General features: G+C 38.0%; 2 protein-coding genes and 1 non-coding gene across 6 annotated transcripts in view; 2 read left to right on the top strand and 1 right to left on the bottom strand.

The window, feature by feature from the left end:
* Positions 1–6,291, top strand: part of HEXB (hexosaminidase subunit beta) — a 31,341-nt gene extending 25,050 nt beyond the window's left edge. Inside the window, exons 8-14 of the mRNA XM_060634110.3 lie at positions 1,243–1,423; positions 2,064–2,150; positions 3,255–3,327; positions 4,322–4,496; positions 5,393–5,483; positions 5,616–5,720; positions 6,116–6,291. Coding sequence (XP_060490093.2) covers positions 1,243–1,423; positions 2,064–2,150; positions 3,255–3,327; positions 4,322–4,496; positions 5,393–5,483; positions 5,616–5,720; positions 6,116–6,176 — 773 coding nt within the window. The 3' untranslated portion in view covers positions 6,177–6,291. The remainder of the gene's footprint in view (positions 1–1,242; positions 1,424–2,063; positions 2,151–3,254; positions 3,328–4,321; positions 4,497–5,392; positions 5,484–5,615; positions 5,721–6,115) is intronic.
* Positions 1–24,250, bottom strand: part of GFM2 (GTP dependent ribosome recycling factor mitochondrial 2) — a 74,185-nt gene that overhangs the window by 9,088 nt on the left and 40,847 nt on the right. Inside the window, exons 12-22 of one of the 4 annotated variants that reach the window (XM_078448956.2) lie at positions 23,801–23,949; positions 22,309–22,449; positions 21,905–22,004; positions 20,330–20,519; positions 16,390–16,466; positions 13,710–13,848; positions 11,870–12,049; positions 10,466–10,581; positions 6,922–7,104; positions 6,379–6,547; positions 1,667–2,637 (exon numbers count right to left, since the gene is read on the bottom strand). In XM_078448956.2, coding sequence (XP_078305082.1) covers positions 6,410–6,547; positions 6,922–7,104; positions 10,466–10,581; positions 11,870–12,049; positions 13,710–13,848; positions 16,390–16,466; positions 20,330–20,519; positions 21,905–22,004; positions 22,309–22,449; positions 23,801–23,949 — 1,413 coding nt within the window. In that variant the 3' untranslated portion in view covers positions 1,667–2,637; positions 6,379–6,409. Of the gene's footprint in view, positions 1–1,666; positions 2,638–6,043; positions 6,548–6,921; positions 7,105–10,465; positions 10,582–11,869; positions 12,050–13,709; positions 13,849–16,389; positions 16,467–20,329; positions 20,520–21,904; positions 22,005–22,308; positions 22,450–23,800; positions 23,950–24,250 lie in introns of those variants that run through there. The other 3 variants (XM_081790100.1, XM_060635549.2, XM_078448957.2) reach the window with 3 other exon arrangements.
* On the top strand, positions 16,026–16,129 carry LOC132682563 (U6 spliceosomal RNA). Its single transcript, XR_009611744.1, has one exon. It is a non-coding gene; the product is annotated as a U6 spliceosomal RNA (small nuclear RNA).

Here is a 24,250-nt window from a genome sequence, read left to right as displayed (position 1 = left end):
GCTCGAACTCACAAACCATAAGATCATGACATGAGCTGAAATCAAGAGTTGGACACTTAACTGAGCCACCCAGGCATCCTTGTTCATTTTGTTCTTAATACCTTGTGGTTTGCACAAGGGTAGCACTATTGACAGATGGAATTCAGTTATTATGTGTCTGTTGTGAGCAAGTCACTGCCTAAAGTATGGAAAAAAAAAAAGTCTAAAGGAAAAATTACAAGTAGAACATGCTAAGTGAATGTTAAGAAATAGTTTCCTGGATAACACTAAAAATGCTTTTGAGAGATCAAAGAATATATTCATGTTTCTGGTAAAGGGAATAACATGAGGAAGGGCATTGGTTGGAGTGTAGTGCAGCAAAGACTAGGAAACATTATAGGGTGGTTAAGAACTGAGTCTTGAGCCACACTGTCTAGGTTTGAATCCTACTTCTGCCTTTTATAAACTGACTGACCTTGATCAAGTTGTAGAATGTCTCATCCTCAGTTTCCCCATCTCTAAAATGTAGTAACTATCATATAATTTTTTGAGGGTTAAATAACATGTAACACAGCACCTGGCATTTACAATTGTTCAGTACTATTAGGGTAGATACGGAGAATATTGAGAAATCAGTCTGGTGAAGTACAGTGTGGAGGGCCTTGGGTGAGGAATGTGGGCTCCAGCAGGACTCATGGGAACCACACTTCAGGAAAACCTATGTGAGGAAGTGGTCGACTGGAAGGGGAAGGAGATGAAGTCCTAGACCAGAATGGTGTTAATGGAAATAGAAAATAATGTACAGAACTGAGAGACATCCCTAGAACTTGGCAACTGATCAACCCTGAGAGAAGAAGGAAAACTTAAAGAGGAGGAAGATGGTAAACGCTTACCAGAACACAGTAATCAGGAGCAGCTACTGAAGGAGCTTACAGAACAGAGAATCTCGCTTTTGTTAGATGGTATTTGAAGTGCAGCTGGGATATCTAATTGTGTTGAGCAGGGAATCTGAAATATGGATTGAAACTTAGGAAAAAGGGTTTGGGTGAGGTCAAGATTTGTTAGTGCCAAATAAACGAGATATCTGAAATGGATAAAATAGGGTGAGGAAAGGGAAACAGAGGTACAGAGGACAGGATTCAAGAAACAATTGCTCATAAGGTTAACTTTTTCTGTATAAATTCTCTTACAGCTTCAACAAAATAGAGTAGTATAATCACATGCAAAGTGATGTCTTTGTGATTAAAATACTTCTTCTTCCAGGTCAGAAAGACCTCTTGACTCCATGTTACAATGAACATAAGCAGTCTGGGACCTTTGGACCTATAAACCCTATTCTGAATTCAACTTATAACTTCCTGTCTCAGTTTTTCAAAGAAGTTAGTATGGTGTTTCCAGATCACTTCGTTCACTTAGGAGGAGATGAAGTGGAATTTACATGTTGGTATGACAATTCTTTAAAAGCCTTACTTTTTTAACCATTGCATTCGAAGTGGATATTAGAGGTTTCCACGTGAAAAAGGAAGATTTGGGAAAGATCTCTGCTTGCTAGGTTTTAAGTTAGCAACATAACTTGAGAATAAAAGCTTTTAGGAAGGAGAATCGAGATGTAAAAGACCGTGGGGACTGGAAACAGACTACAGTGAACAAGAACAGCTTTAGTGAAAAGGCAGTTCTCAAATAAAAATCCTTTGCGGGGTGCCTGCGTGGCTCAGTCAGTTGAGTATCTGACTTGGTTTTGGCTCAGGTCATGAGCTCTGTGCTGACAATATGGAGCCTGCTTGGGATTCTCTCTCTCTCTGCCCCTCCCCTACTCACACACACACTGTCAAAATTAAATAAAACATTTAAACAAAAATCCTCTTTGCAAATAGCCTTAGTTGGAGGAGAGAGGTTGGGAAAGCTATTTTCACAAGTAACCAGCTTCTGGAAAAAATTATTTGTAATGAAAAACCTGGGTAACTCATAATAAAGTTTTTAGGCTTATTTTCTGTCTACCAACTTTAATAGAGATCTATGCTGCTTTAAATAAATTGGGTTTATCAAACTTTTAATGTGGTTTTAATCACTGTTTTTTGTTAAAGGGAGTCTAATCCAGAAATCCAGGGTTTCATGAAGCAGAAAGGTTTTGGCAAAGATTTTAGAAGACTAGAATCTTTCTACCTTCAAAAGTAAGTTACTTATAAGCCTCCTCTGTTTTTATTTCATCTGTGATTTTTGTAAAAGTTTTAGCTATTTAGTACTCTTTTTTCATTTTCTCTCTACCCCTTGTGAAAGTATAGATATTATATATAAAGACATATAGATATTACCCCTTGTCAAAGACCTATATAATAATATAGATATTATATATATATAGATATCTATATAGATAGATATTATACCTTGTTGGATAAAGTGAAAAATCAAGAAGGAAGCAGTATGCACTGCTTTCTTTAAATCACTGACATTAAGACTTTTGCATTAAATGATGAAATAATGTTGAGCAGTCTTCTGTTCAAAGAATTCAGTTCAAAGCCCTGCTTTGCCTGTGAAGTCTTCATCACCATCCAGCCTGTGGAATTCATTCCCTTTGGTTAACTCCAGGAGCATTCTTCTACTTTAGATCTCTTATGTCCAGTATGATAGCACAGCCACATGTGGCTGTTTATACTTACACTGGAGAAAATTTAAAGGAGCAGGTAGTAAATATTTTAGGCTTCATGGGCCACACAGTTGCATAGTATTCTTGTTTTAAAACAATATTTACAAGTGTAAAAACCATCCTTAGCTCATGAGCCATACAAAAACAGGCCATAGGCTGTAGTTTGCCAACTCTTATATTAGACAAGCCCAGATTCAAGCCTTTTCCTATTTTGCTTTTTGTGTAGTACATTCTAATTTTCTAATCCTGCACAATACCTGGAATTGTCTAGAGACTAGGAAATATTTGTGGACTAACTGCCAGCAATTTTATAGTTTAAGATACTCAAGAAATAACCAGAGATGGTGGTTTGTATATTACCTTGAATTGCCATGTCTTCCCCACCTGGAGATGTACGTAGCACATTCATTCAGCAGATGACTTTTAAACCCCTCTGCTGTGTGATGTCCCCAGCCATGTGCTGGAAAGCAGGAACCACATTGGGTCACGATCCAACTTGAGCAGGTTCTGCTTTAAAGCTGTGCTATAGTGCAAGGCACCTCTCAACATGGTAGTCCTTCATAGAAACCCTGCATGCTTTAAATATACTGTTAAGCTTGTGATCTGAATTTTTTTTTTTTCCCAATGGTAGGCTTTTGGGTATTGTTTCAACTGTAAAGAAGGGATCCATAGTCTGGCAAGAGGTTTTTGATGATCACGTGAAGGTGAGAAGTATGAAGACTGCATTTGATTCTGATAATACGAGAGACTTACTATTTTAACATCTTGGAAGGAAGGAACCCTAATGAAGTTGTCCCCAACATTATGGGGAAAGTAGCTTACCTTTTAGTTTAAACTTTTGTTAGGCAATAGCTGTAGACCAAGGCCAGTGCCTCCCTTTCATGTTTCCCATCTTCCTCCCCCCACTATTCTCATTATTTGTCACAAGTTGAAGCACATGAAGTTTTGTTTTGTTTTGTTTTACAAGGGCAGAACATGGGCACCTAGGTGGCTCAGGAGGTTGATCATCCAACTGTTGATTTCAGCCCAGATCATAATCCTGTGGGATTGAGTCCCATGTGGGGTAAAAGTAAAACAACAAAAACAAGGGTAGAACAAACAAGAACAGATGAATCTTTATTGCTACGAAGGTAGCAATAATTGTCAACATATACACTTTTTATTTTCCTTTGGGTAACTGAGAATTTCAAATCCAGCTACTACTATTATCTTTCCAGAAGAGTTAGTGACATCCCCACAGTTCCAAAGTAAGAATAATGGTAGTGTGGGACAAATGGGAGTGAAGCCTTAGTTGATTATACCTATACAGTGTCATATATAGGCAGAAGTTAAATATCCAACCTTAAGGTTGATACTTTTTTTTTTTTTTGAGAGAAAGAACAAGAACAGGGGAAGGGCAGAGAGAGAATCCTAAGCTGGCTACACACAGCACAGAGCCCGACTTGGGGCTTGAACTCATGAAGCCATGAAATAATGACCTGAGCCAAAACCAAGAGTTGGACGCTTAACCAACTGAGCCACCCAGGTGCCCCAAGACTGATGAAACTTCTAATTTTAAGGCCCTATAGCCAGTAACGTTCGGTATTATGTTTTTCCAGAAGCTTAGGAAGTTATTTTCCTAGCAACATGGGCTGGGACTTTTAATTTCACCTGTAATTGTTGGACCTGATCAATACATATTGCTTATAACTTTAATAGCTTCTGCCAGGTACAATTGTTCAAGTGTGGAAAAATCAAGTATATAGTGAGGAACTACGTGAAGTCACAGCAGCTGGCTTCCCTGTGATCCTTTCTGCTCCTTGGTACTTAGATTGGATTAGTTATGGACAAGATTGGAGAAATTACTATAAAGTGGACCCTCTTCATTTTGATGGTGAGTGAAGCACTTATGATTACCTTGGGTTGTTAGTTTTCTTCCCTTAATCTTCCACTGGGAAATTTTCATCCAGATATTACCTACTCACTATCTGCCCTTTTATGTTTGGTCCTGATATTGTTTACTTGAAAAAAAAAAGGCCCCCAATACATCTTAAAATTTGTGAAAGAAACCATATCCTTGCCTGAATAAAAGAACTTCAAAAGTAGGTTCCTTTATCTCCATTTCCACTGCCGAGCATTGTTACCTTACATTTTAAAGACGCTTGTCCGCATTAACCTTGTATCTCTGCTTTTGACTGACTGGCCTTTCCAGTTGTTAAGACACTTAAGGAAGGCTGTAGTCTAGTTCCCTGTATTTCAGGCTGTGTAGTCTTAGGTATACTTAAGGAAGGGGGTCTGAGAGCCTAAAGCTCCACCCCTCTATTCGTCCTACCACCCCCCCCTTCCTAAGAACACTTCTACTTTGTCCAGTTTTTAAAATTTCCTTAAAGAAAAAGAATGGTAGTGTTAAAAAAAAAAAAAAATGTTTCAAATCAGTATGTAAGTCTGTTAGGAATTGACATAATGTAATATCAATTGGGTAGTCTTTGAAGGCAGGAGTGAGCAGTAGTTATTAGTATTCCAACTTGAATTCCTGGCACACTCTTCTTAGGCAACCAAGGGAATAATGGTTCTTGAACCCAAAGCAGCTTGCACAAAACCAAAATAAAGCGATGTGCTAGTATTAAAGATACCAATTTGTAGAAATATGCTAACAAGCATTGTGGGAATTAAGTTTGCTACCTCTTTTTGTGCCAAAACCATGAACTGACCAGGGGACCAGTAATTGCCTCTGTCAGAGGTGGGAGCTGCAACTACTTCATTTACAGCCATTCAATGATTTTAATGTAGGTTCTCAAGAACAGAAAAAACTTGTCATTGGTGGAGAAGCTTGTCTGTGGGGAGAATTTGTGGATGCAACTAACCTTACTCCAAGATTGTGGTAAGGAATTTTAAGTGATAAATTTGAATTCAAGTGCCTTATTTTTCCTTCTCCACCCAAGTAGGGAAGTACTAGAAATTTCAGAACACATAAATTTAAACTGCTTTGGGGGACATGTGATTTAACTTACAGGCCTCGGGCAAGTGCTGTTGGTGAAAGACTCTGGAGTCCAGAAGACATCACAAGTGTAGGGGATGCCTACAACAGACTGACAGTTCACCGCTGCAGAATGATCAGGTACGGCATTTTGAAAGTTAGGACATTACCAAGTCCAGGATGGTTAACTTTGTTTTCTATAAAAAGAACTGTATGTCATCTAACAAGTAGTGATTTACTTAGAAACTGGGAATTGATTTTTGTACGAAACAGAATTATGCCCAAAAGGAGAAAAGATTATTTGAACTTTTTCTTTAAGAGGCACCTGGGTGGCTCAGTTGGTTAAGCACACCGACTTCACAGTCTCACGGTGCATGAGTTCGAGCCCAACGCTGGGCTTTCTGCTGTCAGCACAAAGCCAGCTTCAGATCCTCGGTCTCCCTTTGCCCCTCCCCCACTCAGGCTCTCAAAGAACTTAGTTTATTATTAAGATGTATTATGTCAATCTAAAACCTAATTCATACTTTGTTCTATAGACGGGGAATATCGGCAGAACCTCTTTTTACTGGATATTGTGACTATGAATACAAAACATAAAAATGAGCCTGGACAAAACCTACAGCAATCTGTACTACAATCAACTTGATTTTGAAATCATGGAAATTAAGATTTGGTGCATTGTTTTAAATAAAAGATGTATCTTTTTTTAAAATGGGACCTCTATGTGATTATAGAATGGGCAACTCCAGTACCACTGTCAGTTTAGTTAGTTCAGTAAAGCAATAAAAATTCTTCTTACTGAAACTGCAGTTGATAGGGGCTCCGGAGTCTCAAAGTACTTGGGTCAAGCCACTTCGCCGGCTGAGCAGTACAGTTTGGTCTTGAGGATTCATGGCTTCATAATTAGATAGTTCTAAGGCAAAAGTAGCTGAGCCTGATGTTAGCGTTCGAAGCACAGTTGAGTAACCCTAGTCAAAATAATTGAAGTCAGTTGTCAAATTTAAGCCTCAAGTATCTCTTCCTGCTGCTAATCTTTTCATCATTATCAGGAAAGGTGAAAATGAGACTCACGTGAGTTCTCATTGAACCATTTTGTCAGGAAATACTAGACAAATATTGTGGAGGTTAAGTAAATAATGTGGGTACGTTTCACAAGTATTCCCTAGTCTCAGCATTTAGGAAGAGAAGCGTGGAGAATGGTAATGACCCCACCTACCTGTGGTAATCCCTTAGATTCCCATAACAGTTCAAATCCAAACACTCTAACAGTTCAAAGTCCTGATTGTCTACTTTTGTTCAGCATAAATATCCCCAGTATTCTTTTCAGTAACTAAGTACCTACCATAATTTCTGCTAGGGGAACAAATCCAGTAATAATTTTGTTTTCCTGACGAGTCTGGATTTCCTGAATGGTCCCTCTTCTTTGTGCCAGATCTGCCAGGACAAGGCTGAGGTAATCTCTAGTGACTGTAACCTCGAGCTTCATCAAGGGCTCTAAAACTTGCTTATCAGCCTTCTTCAGAGCCTAAAGAAATTCAAGAATGTTAACTCCCCTTTCCTTATTGGAAATCAAATTTCTGTTAAAAAAGATTCGTAAATTCTGCCCATCCTTGTAAGCCTGGAGCTCTTTTTATAAGCTATCAGGTACATGGCAAGGGGCTGCTTAATAAAGCTTAATTACACAGAGCATCTAAGAACACGTGGCCAGAGACAGTGCAAAGAAAAAAAATGGTTTTCCCCTTTCAATCAAAGACTTACATCTTATTTGTTGAAACCACGTGTTTAGTTCCTGATGCCTATTACAGTCCATAGCAGGACTAATCCAGAAATGTACTACAGTAAGGTTAACAGAAACACAGTCAACAAAAGGCAAGAAGAATAAGCACATAAGTAAAACGCAAACCGAACAGAAGCCAACACATAGGGCAAGTACTGGAAGAAAACGGAGGAAGTAGCAGCAACATAAGCTGTATTGGGGTCCCAGTCTTTCAGGGTATCACTACGTCAGACAAACTGGTACGGCAAATGCAAGCACTATAAGTACTGGTGGGTCAGATTTAAAACGCTATCCTACTGGGCTGCCTGGGTGGCTCAGCCCATTAAGTGTCTGGAACTTGGTTTTCCCCTCAGGTCATGATCTCGTGGTTGGTGGGGTCGGGCTCCACACTGACAGCACGGGGCCTGCGTGGGATTCTCTCTCTCAAAAATAAATAAACCTCAAAAAATAATCAAAAAGCTATCCTGCTAGAGCCTGCCAGAATTCAAAAGTAATAAAAGTCTGATTTAGTCTAAGCCTCTCGTTACTAGGTGGGATGTAACAGAGATCTACAGCGGAAACTTTGCACGAGGGGGCTCTGGAATGTGCCCTCACCTTTACCCAGGTGCAGCGGGTCATCACTCTGTTCGATGCTCCACCACCACCCACTGATTCTTATTACTTAAGGCCTTAGAGGGGACATTAACACTGGCTGTATTGTCAAGTAAGGGCTCTGGGCCTCGAATTCTTTTGTTCCTGATACGTCACCACCTTCCCATCCTCTCCTGCCCTTTACCTGCACAATCATGAAAAATGGCCAGATAAGTAAAACCAAGAGTATATGCCCATTATCATTGAAATTTCAAAACACACAGCACACCTCTCTTTTTGCAATTCTTACCAAGAGCTTTGTACCACTTCACATAATGTCTTACAGAACAAAATAACAGAGTGGGAGAAGGTAAAAATGAAAACACTAAAAGCAAGCAAAGAATTGAATAATTTGGATTGAGGGTACAGACTATAGTCTCTATGTGCTTGAGCCTTGTACCCACTGCCCCCCCCCCCCCCACCTCTGAAACAGTTTCTAAATATCCCACAGCAATCCAAGATAACCTTATCATTTCCTTTTGCAAACATTCTTGGGTGCTCTTTCCTATTTCTGTTGAGGACATCATAATATTCATTTCACCTGGACATGCATCTCTAACTTCCATTTCTCCAAGTAGCTTTAAGATTTCCATTCCTATTGTCAGTATCCTAATTCAGACCCAGTCCATTCCCTGTCCTGGATTATCTGTTGCCTACTTCTAGTTCCTCCTGTATTCCAGTGATTATAATGCCCTCCTCAAAAACTTTAAATTTTTCACCACTGTTCTCAAAACAAACCTCAAACTCCTCAGGGTAGTTTTTAAAGGTTTCTCTATAGTCTGATTCCATTTTTCTAACACTGTCTTTCACTACTACTCTGCCTTCATCTGAGAGTACAGCTAAAGGGACTTCAATCTTCCCCTGTCTGGAATGCCCCTGTGTCCAACTACCAAAATCCACAGCTCAGATATTCCTTCCAATAATACTAATTCCCCACTTCTCCATTTTTATGACCCCCAGTCTGCTCTAATATTTTGGCTATTTGGCCATATTTAATTACCTTGTAAAATCATAACCTCCTTTAGATGAGGACAAACATCCATATTCCATTTATGTCCATCGCAGTGCACAGTAAGCTCAACAAAGAAGGCTCAATAAATACAGGAGGCATCATTAACTTACCAGATAATACTTCTAACTATATGCTTAGGCAAACTATATAAAAAAAATTTTATTTTTGAGAGCTAGAGCATGAGCAGGGGAAGGCAGAAGAGAGGGAGATACAGAATCCTAAACAGGTTCCAGGCTCCGAGCTGTTAGCACAGAGCCCGACGTGCGGCTTCAACTCACGAACCATGAGATCATGACCTGAGCTGAAGTCAGACACTAAACCAACTGACCCACCCAGGCACCCCAGCAAACAATATTTAAATAATACTTTTTGAATGTATAGATTTTTTTTAATGAAAATTAAATGAAATCATATGAAAGGACCATTAAGTTGTACCTTCTTAAGTCAGCGACTTCGGGTATTCACATTAACTTTGTAATTCTAGATTCAGTTAAGACCACAGAAAATCAAGTTTCAGACACAGTCCAAAATTTCAGAAAATGGTTTTTAAAAGCAAGTGTTTTACTGCAAATCAGTCACTTATAAAACTATAGTAGTCCAATGCTGAGAAGAATGCATGGAATCAACATTTGGCACACTAAGATCCTGTGAGTTAAATCAGCTCTGGTAGATTACTGAGGCAAGACACTCAAAGAAATAATGGGAGGTAAGTAACAGTTCCAAGACTAGACTGCTTGATGCGTTGATAAAGTTAGGTGCTTATCTGGATTATTAGTTAGTCTCACCTGATTTTTTTTTTTTTTTTTTTTTGAGAGAGAGAGCATAAGCAGGTGAAGTTCAGGCAGAGAGAGGGGGAGAGAGAATCTTAAGAAGCAGTTTCCATGTTCAGCCAGTAGCCCAATGCGGGAGGGGCTTAATCTCATGACCCTGAGATCATGACCTGAGCCAAAATCAAGAGTAGGACCCTTACCAGACTGAGCCAACCAGGCTCCCTGCGACTTAATCTGATTTCAATGATCTTTGATTACGGTAATCTTATCCAAATAAACATGAACTCAAAACTGAAACTAGTATTACATCTTCAATGTCCTTTACAGTCCATCTTGGGCCAGGATACCCCCAAAATGTCCCCTAATTAAACAACAAAGCTCACCTCTAACAGCTGTGTATCTGAGATGGGGAAACCAAAAATGCCAGTTAAGGAAAACTGCCTCTTTGCTAAAATCAGAGAATATTTCCCGGCAGTCTGTATTAAGCAGTAACTTCCTAGGTCCTCTAACAGATATAACCCTGGTGATTAAGAAATCAGAGACTGTCCAGGGTAAAAACTCTTGCTGACTCTAAGGCACAGACGGCATCAATACAAGTGTGAGGCACGGCAAAGCACAGATGTCTGTGGAGCAATGGCACACTGCTATCAGGACAGTCACCCTAAAGCAAAAAGGAGAACTACAGGATATTCTCTACCTTTTGTATGCATCTGGAGACACAGGCAGAAATCATAGTTGTGGAGGTACCAGGATGAATTATCAGTGAATGTACAGCAACTGCCACATCTTGGACTGGGGATCCAAGCAATGGTCCTAGGTAGGGGAAAAAACTTAGGTTAGCACTCAATATGCAGTGAGGAGTAAAGACAGGGAGAGGACTTCCAGTTTCCACTTCATTTAGGCAGCTTAGAAGTCACCACTCTGTCCCAACAAGTATAAAGTAGAACAGACTGAATAATAAGCAACCCCTCCTAGAGCCATAAGAGAGAAGACAAAGGACAAACCACTGCCCCCAAAACCAGAGAGGCAGGCGAACAAAGGAAGTCACAGCTTCCTGGAGCAGAGGCTCACTAGCCCAGGAACCAGTGCCACAGCAGGAAAACCTCAACTATAGAGAAGTCTGGGAGTTATAAACTTCAGGGGGACACAGTCATAAATCATAAGGGGGCCCCCATGATTTTTTGAGATGTACCTCCCGGAGCTCGAGCAGGTTCTTCCTGTAAGTATCAGAGAAAAATCTCTCTGTACTTCTGACAGAGGGGAAAAGAAACCATTCTGAAATACTCCAGAGCACTCTGTTCTTACAAAGGCCTGCTCTCAGGGGAAACTAGTTAACTAGAGCCTAAGAAGCAGGGGCATTAGCAGGACCTGACTTGGGTGAAATACCTAACTCCAGGCCACCCTAGCCATCCTGTCCAACCTGAGGCTAGTGAAAAAAACCAAAAAAACACTTGTGTGGTTCCCCGTCCAGAGGCATGGGCTCACTATAAGCCCATGGATTAGAATGCTTCCTTTCCCCCAACACGTGACTTCCACATTACTACACACCATGTTTACAGCAGTTCCTTTTACCCAGTACATCATGTTACGCCATCAAGAAGAAATTACAAGGCATATTAAAAAGCAAAAGCACAATATGAATACAGAACAAGCATCAGAACCAGACATGGTAAGTATGTTGGAATGATCATATCACATGACTGATATATGCTAAAGACTCTGATAAAGTAAACCACATGCAAGAACAGACGGAAGTCCTAAGAAGAACCAAAAAGAAATGCTTGAAATAAAAAATAACAGTGAAATAAATGAATTATCTCTGATAGGCTTACAAGTAGACTGGACACAGCTGAAGAAAGTGTATCTGAGTTAGAAACTATTCATAGAAACCCCAAAACAGAAGAACAAAGTGAAGACTGGTAAAAACAAAAACAAAAACCCCACCAGAATATCTAAGGATCATGGGACAATGGAAACAGGTCTAACATACACATAATGGGAAGAGTAGTGAGAAAACATTACCTAGTTAGAAATAATGTATAATATTAGGAGTGACTAAGTGGTTGATTATACTAAGCTTACCTTTACTTGAGTACCTTACCTTGGAGGCATGCACTGTGAATCCCATTTTCAATGGCCTCTTGGGAAGCCGTCGGAAGGTCTTCACTAACACTTCCAGCATACTCGATAACTGGCATAACAGAGGCTGTTTCAACTGGTTTTACTTCCAGTTCTACAGTCACAAGATGCCGTTTGTCTCCTAATGTTCTATCTAAGGTATCTGTAAACAAATAGAATATAATACCTTAGAGATTTGCTCTGGAAAGGTATTAAGGTACCACAACTGGAAAAACTGCAGTCAACAAACTCAAAGTCTCATAGAAGATAAAGTGGGAAAAAATATTACGTGGTACTAAATACAGCATAAAGATGTGGGAGTAAAAAGTTCTATCACGAAAGCATTTGCTTCTGTGTTTATCAATGTAAAAACCAGCTCTCAATCACTTAATATTACTGCAAGGTTAAGATGTGTTGAGGCAGATGATCCCACAAGTTTTGACATGTAGATCACACATTTAAATTTTTTCAAATATCTTATGTGACTGAAATTCTTTTAATTATAAAATTTTTATTTAACAGTAAAACAGTACAAAGGGTTATCTAATGAAATTAAAAAGCTATTTTAACTCTACTAACCAACAAATTGTTAAATTTCATATTCTTCCAATGTTTTATGCATTTATGATTTCTCAAAATAGTGACTTTTTAAAGATTGAAAGCAGTATCTCTCATTTGCTAACAACCAACAGCAGTCACCAATCTCCATCATTACTAAAACAAAACTATGTTGTATTTTTGTTAGTGACCATGTAATAGAGTGATGCATCACCTAAATTAAAACTTAAGAATTATAGTCTACAATTTCTCTTTATAATCTAAAAATAAAGAACTTATGAAACCTAAAAACTACTCAGAAATAGACCATTGCCAGTAGTAACCTACAAGCCTTCCAAAGCCATCACTATCATGATATAATCACTCATTCCTATGAGTTTCCTTAGTTATGTTACATATGCATGTATTCCTAAACAATATAGTTCACTCTGTGTTTTGAATTTGTTATTATGTATTCTGCAACATGCTTCTTTTGCTTATCTGTGGGTCCTCTGGGCTGATGCATATGGATGTAATTCATTCTTTTTCACAGCTGTTTAATATTCTGTTGTATGAACACAATACCGTTTACACACTCTCTGTCCATAAATATTTGGGGTGGTTTTTTCTATTCAGAGGTGGTTATTATTATTATGTTATTATGAACATTCTTATATCCATCTCTCAGTGCACATGTATAAGAGTTTCTCTAGGGCATGTGAGAAGTGCTAAGTAGTAAAGTCTGCACACAGTTGGCTTCACAAGGAAGTTGCCAAATTGTTTTCATAGTGGTTACATAATTTACACTCCCACCCTAAGTTTTTAGGAGTTTCCATTGCTCAACATCTCACCAACACTTGATGCTGTCTGATTTAATCCCTGCCAATTTTGTTGGTGTAAAATATCTCATAACTTGCATGACCCTAATCATTACTGATATGAAGAATCTTTTAATATGTTCATGAGCCCTCTGGATATCCTTTTTGTGAAATATCTCTACACAAAGGGCTTATTGTACCCCATGACCACCACTGAAAAGTACGTTTGTTTGATGAGGGCTCATCATTTATTTGATGTATTGAGTGGTACAGGAATAGGGCTGGGTTTAAAACAAAATAGAACAAAATCCTAAAGAGACACAAAAATACACACACACAAAACCTATGCCCACTGATGGAAGACGCTAGTGAGTATGAACCTTGCTTTATGCAACTACATTGAAAGATTTGGAAAAGAGATCCTGGAGAGAGAGAAAAGCACAGCAAATCCTAAATGTTTTATTTTACCTGTGGCACGAACTGCATTTAGAATAGTCTCTCGGTATGCCACCTGGAGAGGCCCTAGATAGGTTTCCAATCCATATTCTCTCTTGATTCGGTCATGAATAATCTCAATATGTAACTCCCCCATACCACATAAGACAGTCTGGTTAAAACAGGAAGAAAATAAAACCAAGATCAAAGAAAAAATGTTTATCACAAAATACTATATAAAGGCATTATATCAATATATGTTATTTTTCATTAATTACAAACTTGTAATTTGTAATTACAAATTACAAATTACAAAATTACAAACAAAAAAAATATGCAACTTTTTTTTTTGGTTCTTCCTCAAAACATTTTTGTTTTTTTCTGAGTGGAATAATAGGTCGATTAAAAGTAAATTTCTAGGCTATTCTGTCTTTATTACATGACAGTTTAATTAGGTAAGTAGCATCTAGCCAGGACTATATTCCCAACCATATAGCTTAGTTCTGGCCAATGAAACATGAGTGTAACTGATGTTGGCAACTTCTGGGTTATACCTTTAAAGAAAGGATAAAGCCCTTGTCTTAATGAAAATGTAAGCAACTGTCTTAAGGATGAAAGTGACATCTTGGCAACTTCTGGGTTATACCTTTAAAGAAAGGATAAAGCCCTTGTCTTAATGAAAATGTAAGCAACTGTCTTAAGGATGAAAGTGACATCTTGTTATTTGGGGGGTGAAGAGGATAATCTTTTCCCCAAATATTCCCAACCACATTGGCATTTATTTCCCAATCATCCTGGGCCCCTTACAGTATTGTGACTAGTTAAATTTTTCAGACTAGCTTGGACCTTTATTTGGCAGTGAAATTATCTTTTATCTTTGATCTTTCATTGTTACTTAGGGCCCTTGTTAGAACAAGCCAAATTTTTATCAAAACCAATCAAGACATGCTTTAAAAAAATTTTTTTTTACAACACTAGTTATTCCTTAAGGTGTTTGTGTATGAAAGAGTATAGTGCAAGGAATCCATATTTGCTCAGTCTTATTCATATGCCATCTAGGTAGTAAAGAATTAACTGCACCCAAAAAGAGGTATGGCCCTTACCCTCAGCTACTAGTAGGTAATCTCTAGGCCAGAATGCTGCCTGATGGAAGTGTCTTTACTCGTCTGGGGGATTTTGTCCACCAGACAGTGTAACAATGTGATTTATGATGTGCGCTTCAGAATAGCCTTATCTGTTCCGACCTGGAAAGTCAAGGTAACAGCCTCAACTTATAGGAGGTCCTGGAAACTAAAGGTCAACCACATGAGCAGTATGTAATCAAGCCTTAATAAAAACTCTGGAGGGGTGGGGTGAGCCTCCCTGACTGGCAATACCCTTTACCAAAAGGGTTAATACATACATCCCTGAAGATGAAGGAAGATAATGCATTTAGAACTCTCCCAGATTTTGCCCTATTTGTTTCTTCCTTTGGCTGGTTCTAATTTTATCCTTCTGCTGTAATAGAGCTGTAATTATAAGGAACAAACAAACAAAAGGATTATTTTGTTTCAATTGCTGTACTTTAAAGTTAAAGTAGTGAATTTGGAAAAAGCAAGTTGTAGAATAATACAAAAAGAAAGACTTGTTATATATCTGTATATATCTCTGGAAAAAATAAACTGTGGTTTATAACATAGCACAGCGTAAGACATTTGGGAAAGTGTGAAAGTCTATTCACATTTTCACAGTTGTTTACCTGCGTAAATTAAGATGGAAAAAAGGGACACCTTAATTCTGTACTCTGAACCCGTGTGTGTTATTTGCCATTTTTTAAAAAAAGTATGTATTGGCATTTTTAAATGAAAGTTTTTCAAAATAAAAAAAAAAGTTTAAGTGCTTGTTGCTGTCTCCTTCAGTATTAAACTAAATTACTACCTCATTTAGCTGGCATTTGGGAAATAAAATACTTCATAGTTTTCAGATTAACTAAATCCTTAGTTTATCCTTAAATTTATAATCTAATCTTCTAAAGGAACTTGTTCTAAAATCTTACACAAACTTTACCCTGCCTTCCTAAAAAGACACAATTAACATGTGTTCTTCTGCTGTAATGTAATATCCACAAACTTCTTACCACCTACTTTACAGCTCTACTTCCTCCCACAGTGTTAGGTTGTTAGCCATCACTTCTCCCCCCACCTTATATGTAACTGACAAGAAAAGCACCTTTGCATCCTCCCTTTAGTATGCCGTGTTTATAAGCCTTAGGAGCATAAGAAGCTCAAGGCTTTGTCTTGGGGTTGAACTTTATTTCAAAGTTTCACAAAAGGCTGTCTTCTGGAAAACTGAAATGACAGTGGTCTTTATGTGCTCACTTTGGCAGCCCATATACTAAAACTGGGACGATACAGAGATCAGCATGGCCCCTGTGTGAGGGTGACACGCAAATTTGCAAAGCTTCCATGTTAAAAAAAACTAAAAAGTGGTTTAAAGAAGTGAGGCGTAATTAATTATATTGAGGAAGTAAGGAAAATTTTTCTGTCTGTCTAGTTTGACAGTCAACCTGATAATCAGAAATTTGTATTATCGGAGAACCAAAAGAGAAGGTTTTTTCTTTCGGGGGCATAGACCAATCTGTTTTAGATATATGCATTTAAATACAGAAACACATACACACACAAATACTACTACTGAAAGATTTCTGGAAGTAAAGTTGTAATAAAATGTGAACCTGTCCAGAATCAGCATCTAGCTTCACTTTCAAACTGGGATCTTCACGTTGAAGGCATTTCAATGCATAATCCAAATCTAGGGGATAAACAGTAAATGTTATCTTTACATTTCATCTTTTAGATAATGTAACATATGTTCTAGTGGGGGAAAAAATGAGGAAGCAAATTTTCAAAAAGAACGTTTCAAACAGCATCAATGCTTTGTAGTGAATGAAACGAGGTGATAAGATAGTGATGGGAAGTTATTTAAGATTGAATGATCTGGAAGGGTCTCCCCAAGGTAAGTTAGATCAAGACACAAATAAAGAATGGCCATATATGCAAAATCCTGAAGAAACAGAATACCAGAGAAAATGCCTGTGCAAGAAATGGTTTGCTGTTAGAAAAATAACAAGATGGTAGCTGGCTATTAGCAGGTAATCACATCATGTAAGGGCTTGTAGGCCAGGCTGCAGAATTTGAATTTGCACTGGGAAGCCACTAACATCATCTGATTGTGTTTCACAAAGATCTAGGAGAAGACAAGAAAGCAAAATGCCTTCAGAAAGAGAAGCAATGAGAAACTGGCAAAGGAAACTAAATTACACCATGAATAAAGAGATGCTAATGTGATCACTCTATGATGAATTATCACACCCAATGAGGAAACAAGAATATATTATTTGAAATAAATATGGCCTCTAAAGTCAAGTGATACTTTAATACAACCAATTAGCTGTTAACTGTATTCTCCCCCTCTACAAAAGATGTTCGAAGTTTCTCAGACATGAAGTGCGGCTAAAGAAAAGAGCTGAGCAACAGATTCATGAACCAACCTTACCACACATTTAAAGTGGTCTTATATTCCAGGGACCCTGGTTTATATTCCAGGGACATACGCTTCTAGATATACACTGTCCAAGTAGTAGCCACTAGCCATCTAATTAGTATATTAGGAGTCTAAACAGACATATACTCTAAGTATAAAATACGTACCAGGTTTCAAAGACTAAATATGGAAAAAAAGAAAGTCAAATAGCTCATTAATTTTTTATATTGATTAGATGTTGAAATACTATTTTTGATATACTGGGTTAAATATATTATTAAAATTAATTTTGCCAGTTTATTATTTTTTTATGTAGCTCTAAGAAAATTTTAGATTACAGCTGATGTTATATTTCTATTGAACAGTATTCTTCTGGACTCTTGACATCCCAAAGTCAGGTCCAAGAACCAGCAACACTGGCATGATATAGAGCCTGTTAGAAAGACAAAATATCAGGTTCCAGTACTGAATCCAGGCTGCACTTAACAAGAATTTCAAGAAATATATTATGCCCATTAAGGTTAAGTAAGAGGCATTATTTTACACGGTATCTTATTTTTAAGCACCTATTCAAAGAAAGTAATAATGCTTATGACACTGTAGCTTTTGAAATGAAAACACAGTTACTTTATTGTAAAATGCAAACTCATTCAAAAATATTTATGACGAATCTACCCTTCAGGAGTTTACTGGGATGAAGAGGGCATTATAAGACAGAGTGTCAATATAATAGGAACATGGGGTAAATACAATGGAGAGCCAGAATAAAGAAAAGGTAGATTTGCTTGAAAGAAGTCTAAGGAGACTCTATAAAGTCCCATCCCCTGTGGGACTTCGGACCTCTAAGCTAATACCCATTAACTAGACTTACTTCGGACCCCAGACTTTTCTTCCTCAAGTAGTTACAAGCTGAAGCGCTAGATTTATTTATTTATTTATTTATTTATTTATTTATTTATTTATTTTTTTTTTTTGAAGCGTTAGATTTAAAATGAGCTGGTGCAACTTAACTGCAATGTCACAATTTGAATTTATGTACTCACAATGTTTAAAATATGAAATTACTTTCAAATATTTTTATTTTTTATTTTTTAAATGTTTATTGTATTTCTGAGAGAGAGAGAGAGAGAGAGAGAGAGAGAGAGCGTGAGCACAAGCGGGAGAGGAGCAGAGAGAGAGAGGAAGACACAGAATCCAAAACAGGCTCCAAGCTCTGAGCTGTCAGCAGAGAGCCCAACGCAGGGCTTGAACTCACTAACTGCGAGATCATGACATGAGCCAAAATCGGCATTTTACTGACTGGGTCATTCAAGAGCCCCTCAAATATATTTTTTAAAAGTCAGATTATTTTGTTTGGGCAGCCCCTGCTCTTAAGTGCCTGGCTACCCCTGATATAACTAGTTTGGTCAACTTTGATACACATCAACCTGGGTAGCCAGATTCACATCACCTGATCCTCCTTCCTTAGGGTCAAGACTATACCCTTAGTTGGTCTCAGGGCATTTTAAGGTGACAAGAAAACTTGCTGCTATACCTGTTTTATTTCATTGCTGTACCTTTACCAACTGGGCAAGAACAGACCCAGTTTCCTTCAGTATTTGGGGGCTGTCTTAAACCAGTATTCACACTTCTTTCATGTGAACTCCAGCTCGAACGGTGAGGAACTGGAACCCCTACTTGTCTAGGGATCTTCCTGTTTCTTTTCCCCTTGGTACTCAAGACATGGGAGGCAGTAAATGGGTGCTTTTGTTTTTCCATCATCTGTGAGCCCAACTTGTTTAAGGGGAAAAAATAGCTTCTAATGCCACCTCTAGAACTAGGTTTGTCCTTCAACAACTTAATATAGGAATTCAGTGAGGGCCTCAAAAAGAAGTGATGCCTGAGATGAGATTTTCTAATTACAGAGTAAACATCTTCCAGGTAGGCAAACTGCATTATGCCATTATAATGCAAGATAGAACAAATGAAAAGAAACAGTAATGCAAAAAGAGCATGGTATCTTCAGAAAACTGGAACTAGTTTATTACAGAAGTATAAGGTGTGAGTCGTTATTCTGTCTTACTTTTTTTTGGTGAAAGAAGAGGGTTCAGAATGAAGGAGGAAGTTTCAAACAATGAGGCCAGGCAAGAAGGCTGGTGTCGGCGATTGCTAGTGGTCTTCCTCTCTATTCTGCTGCCGCCTGCCTAAAAGACTGCATTTACCAAACTCCTTGCAACTGAGCGGCCAGATGTCTAAGTAATAGCCAGTGACACAGAAGAAGTCTTTAAGGGGAAAAGGACACATCTTCTTCCTCCTTACTCCATGTCTCTGTCAGGAACTTGGCCGTGATGCCAGAGGTGCTAGCAGCCATCCTGTGATAACTAAGGATAGGAGCTACAGACTCAGAGAGGCAGGGCAGAAAAACGAGAGCCCAGGGGCCTGATGATGGTGTAGAGCCACCCTCTAACCCCTGGGCTCCCAACCCAAGGCACATTTTACAAGGGAGAGAAATAAACTTTTGTCATTAAAGCAACTGTTACTTGGGGGTTTTCTATAATATGCAACCAAATCCAATTGGAAATGATACAGCTGAAATCATGAGATTTATATACCACAGAAAGGAGTCTGGGTTTGTGCTATATATAAGTAATGAGAAGCCACTGAGAACTTAAACAGGCTAAAGCACGAGTACACAACACTCAAAAAGGTCAAATAACATTAACCATAGTATATAAATATCTTCACTGAGTTCTAAAGCTTGAGCCAAAAAACAAGGAAAGGAGCATTTTGTAAATGGTGATGAGAAAATGAATCCTTCTGAACTGTTAACTGTCTAATCTATTACAACTGGAAGGGGAATCCTGATGCCAGTTACTTCGGATGCCAATGACAGCACCACAAGAACCAGAGCAAGGAAGATGATGATAGTCGAAAATGGCCAACATGTGGGAAAAGAATAAATAAAAGGAGCTTGTAAAAATCAAAACATCTTAAACAGAAAACAAGACTAATCCCAAGTAATACCCATGACTTCTGATAAAACTGAACTCAATCATGTGAGAAATCTTTTGAGGGCATAACATAACCATCTGTATCTAAATTATTAACTGTATCTAATTACTAGTTAATTGATACACCAAAACTATTTGTACCTGGCTGCTTAGCCACCGAAGGGGGTTCTATGGTACAGAAGAAAACAGGTTCTGGAATCTCCACCCCAGCCAGAAGAAGTCTTTCGGCTTCATTGTTCCGTCTATGTTTTTTTCCTCCTTCTGTTTCGGCTCGACGAGCTGCAGCTAATGCACTGGACTTGGATGAGGCAATGGTGTCTCCTGTGGCGGTCTGTAAGCAAACATCGCGCTTGGAACAAGACAGGCTCAGTGAGCACTCAGCTTACACCGAGAATCACGAAATGTGAAAACTTCCAATGTGACACTTTCATCAGAACTTAAAACAGGAACAAATTCACAAAGCTCACTGCAACTTTGCATAGGTAAAGCTAATTTAACTTGTGTAAGAATTCTATCCAAGATACTGCTGTAATAAATTCTAACCACACACACACACACACACACACACACACACACACACACACACACTCTCTCTCTCTCTCTCTCTCTCTCTCTCTCTCTCACATACACTCACTACACATTCAAAATTCATTTGGTAAAACAAATGTACCTTCCTAAATTTTCAATCATATCAAAATAGGTCAGTTTTAGTAGAAGTCCATTTTAAGAGTTTTACCACCAGTAAAAATGTCTATAACTGTTTTACAGAAAATCTTCCATTAACTAAAATAAGCAATTAACCAGAATTCTCTAGACCATGCAGAATTGATAGCATCCTTACAGACTCATTATTTTTTAAAACTATAATTTCACTTTTAAACTTTAATATTACAACATTCCATGCCAATTTCCTTCTCTGTAAAGATATTCCTAATGAAGCAATAGTTCAAACGTCTCTGTGTAACTCCTTCAAATATGTACATGGAGCTCCTGCCTTCGGGTGGACAGAGTACATTTCAAGGCTACAAGTCCTATATCTGGACTGTGGACATTTTATACTAAAGGATCTTGAATCCTGCAATTAACCATAAAGAGGTTAAAAAATGTTCAAAGTAACCATGGCTATCCTAAATGCCAAATACACCAAAGTTTAATGAGAAAATGTATTCAATTTAATCCATATATAAATGAAATGTCCTTGGTTTTACCTTACCAAAAACATACACAGCATCAACTTATTTTCATCCATTCATCTGACAAGTCATGGACTGCCTCCTATATGTGATGCACTGATCTAGGGACTAAGGACAGAGAACAAAAGAAACCCAAGTCCTTGCCCTCACAAAGCCTTCATTGGCAATATATCTTCAGTTATTACCCGGATCAGTTATAAGGTTAGATTAAATTGTCAGCAATGATCAAGTAAAATACCCAATGAGAATAACAAAATATTTATTAAATTTAAAACACAGGTATGTATCTATAGTGTATTTTCACTTGGATTTGAATTTTACATGAATATAATCCACAGTTTACAGTCTTCTATAATTTTCTTTCTTTCTGAGATTCAACCATGTTGATGAATATGCTACAATATTCATTACCCCACTATTGATGACTATTTGGATCGTTCGTGGGTTTTTGCTACAGCAAAATGCCTGGTTTTAATTTAACATTTAAGCTAATAGTTCCTAGAGAAACCATCTGGTCGCTTACGTGTTTAAGGCCAACAGTCAAAGCAATGTTACCAGCAGTCAGTGAAGGGATTTCTATATGTTGGTCAGCAAATGGCAAAAGAAGACGACTTATTCTCTCCCTGTAAAAACCATGATTTATTTCAGTAAAAGAATTTTTAAAGAAATGACTGCAGTTTTAGAAAATAAACTAAGCTTCTGGAGTGCTTGAGTGGCTCAGTTGGTTAAGCATCCAACTCTTGGTTTCGGCTCCAGTCACGATTGCACGGTTCATGAGTTTGAGCCCTGCATCAGGCTCTGCACTGACCGTGCGGGGCCTGCTTAGGATTCTCTCTCCATCTCTCTGCCCCACTCCCACTTGCTCTCACTCTCTCTCAAAACAATAAACATTAAAAAAAAGAACAGAACCTATAAGCTTCTACTTACGTGCAGTTTCCATTAATATTATAGATGGCCAATTGGGGTTTTATCATGCCTGAGTAAATGCGCATAAACACCAGTGGTCCTCGCTGCTTGTCATGAAGAACTTTAAATGCCAGTGCACATAAGTCACCCTTATACCATGGCCTACAAAATTGAGACATTCCAGAAAGGCCTTTAAAATACACTTCCCATATATCTATGCAGATCAAATCAGAATCACTGTGCAAACTTAACCCTAATGTCCTCCCTCATATCTTCTAGTTTAGCTACTCTGGCTGATTACATTATGTCAGTACTAACTACCTCTCTTCCTCCACAAAACTAAATTATTTAACGGAGATCATTAATTGCTCAAAATTAAAAATAATGGATTCTCTCCCAGATATTACCTCTACTTGCAAATAATTTCACTGCCTAGAGTTCACTCCTCAAAAAATGTACCTAGGATAGGTATACCTTCCTATTTTGTGAGAATATACCTTCTCACAAAAACCTGTACAGGGTAAATGTATAGGTTCTTTCTAACTACTACTTACACTCTGTCCTTCCACCTTCTCTCCAGTTGCATGATCATACAAAATCTACAATTCTTACAGATTGATGTCCTTAAACTGGTGCGCACTGATACGTTACAGAAAGCCTGAATCCCTCTGAAATTGCCAAATTTTGTTCACAAGCACATTTTTCTGAGGAAAAGCTCCATGTTCTCATTAGTTTCAAAGGAGCCCATGACTCAAAGTAGGTGAGACACTCCTATTATAGAACTTCTCCATCTCATCCCTAATTCCCTCCAATTTTTAACTTTAGCAAATACTCATATAGAGTTTACCATATACTAGGTAGGCACTATTCCATTTGCTTTATAAGTATTAACTCGTTTGATTCCTGTAACAATCCAATAGGATAGGTCCTGGTCTCTGTATTTTACAGGTAGAAGGTTAAACAACTTGGGAGAGCTCAGATTTAAATCCAAGGAGTACACAGTCCATGCCCATAATCACTTTACCATTAATGCTTCTCCAACTGAGAGATATGAAAAGTGATTAATGTCCTAGTTAAAGGATTAAACAAAGTCCATTCCTGCCTGAAGAGTCACTCGGATTTTAGAGGATTTATTACCAAGTACAAAGCTGTTAGTGACAACAGAAGTAAAACAATACCCTTAAACCACAAAATATTTTGAGCTTTTTAAAAATCTTCAAATCTAGTATAAATTTATCTACAGAATATTTATCAAACAACTCCACTCTACTGTTTGTTTTTTTTAACTAAGATGACAGCCACACACTCTAGCTCCATTTGTAAATATAGCAGGTTATAAGACATGCAAACAAATGTCCCTTTCAAGTAAAAATTTATATAGCTCTATATCATTTATAATGATATTCTTCACCAATGTTATTCAAAAATGGTGATTCAAATGCTCTTTGTGAAACAAGACCTACTTTCCCGCTTTTGCGAGGCTATAAGATTTTAATCTGTACTGCATACTTACAGAAATTCATAGTTGCGCTCTTCAGGTGAAGGCAAGTACACAGTAACAGCATCCAACAAGGGCTGGACACCTTTGTTTTTCAGGGCACTTCCACAAAGCACAGGCACTGCTGTCTGAGCCAGTGTTACTCTGCGAATTGCAGTCTGGAGCTATAAAGCAGAGACAGAAGTACTGTATTCTGTGTGCAGTATACTGGCTCCAACTAAAGTATCTCAGAATTAGACACCCTCGCCAACCAACCATGTAAAACAGAACCACTCAGCACACTTCCATCATTCTTCATGGCCTTATTCTTCTGTATTTTTCTTTATAATGTTAATTACTATTTGGTATACTGGATATATATTTAATGGTTTATTGTCTGTGTCCTTATACCCCAGAATATAAAATCTACATGAGCATTACAATAAGTCCCATCAAACATTGCTAAATCCCCAGAAACTACAGAAG

Source organism: Panthera onca, chromosome A1, assembly GCF_046562875.1.
Source record: "Panthera onca isolate mPanOnc1 chromosome A1, mPanOnc1 haplotype 2, whole genome shotgun sequence".
Taxonomy (NCBI): Eukaryota; Metazoa; Chordata; class Mammalia; order Carnivora; family Felidae; genus Panthera; species Panthera onca.
This window is presented reverse-complemented; position numbering and strand designations above follow the sequence as displayed.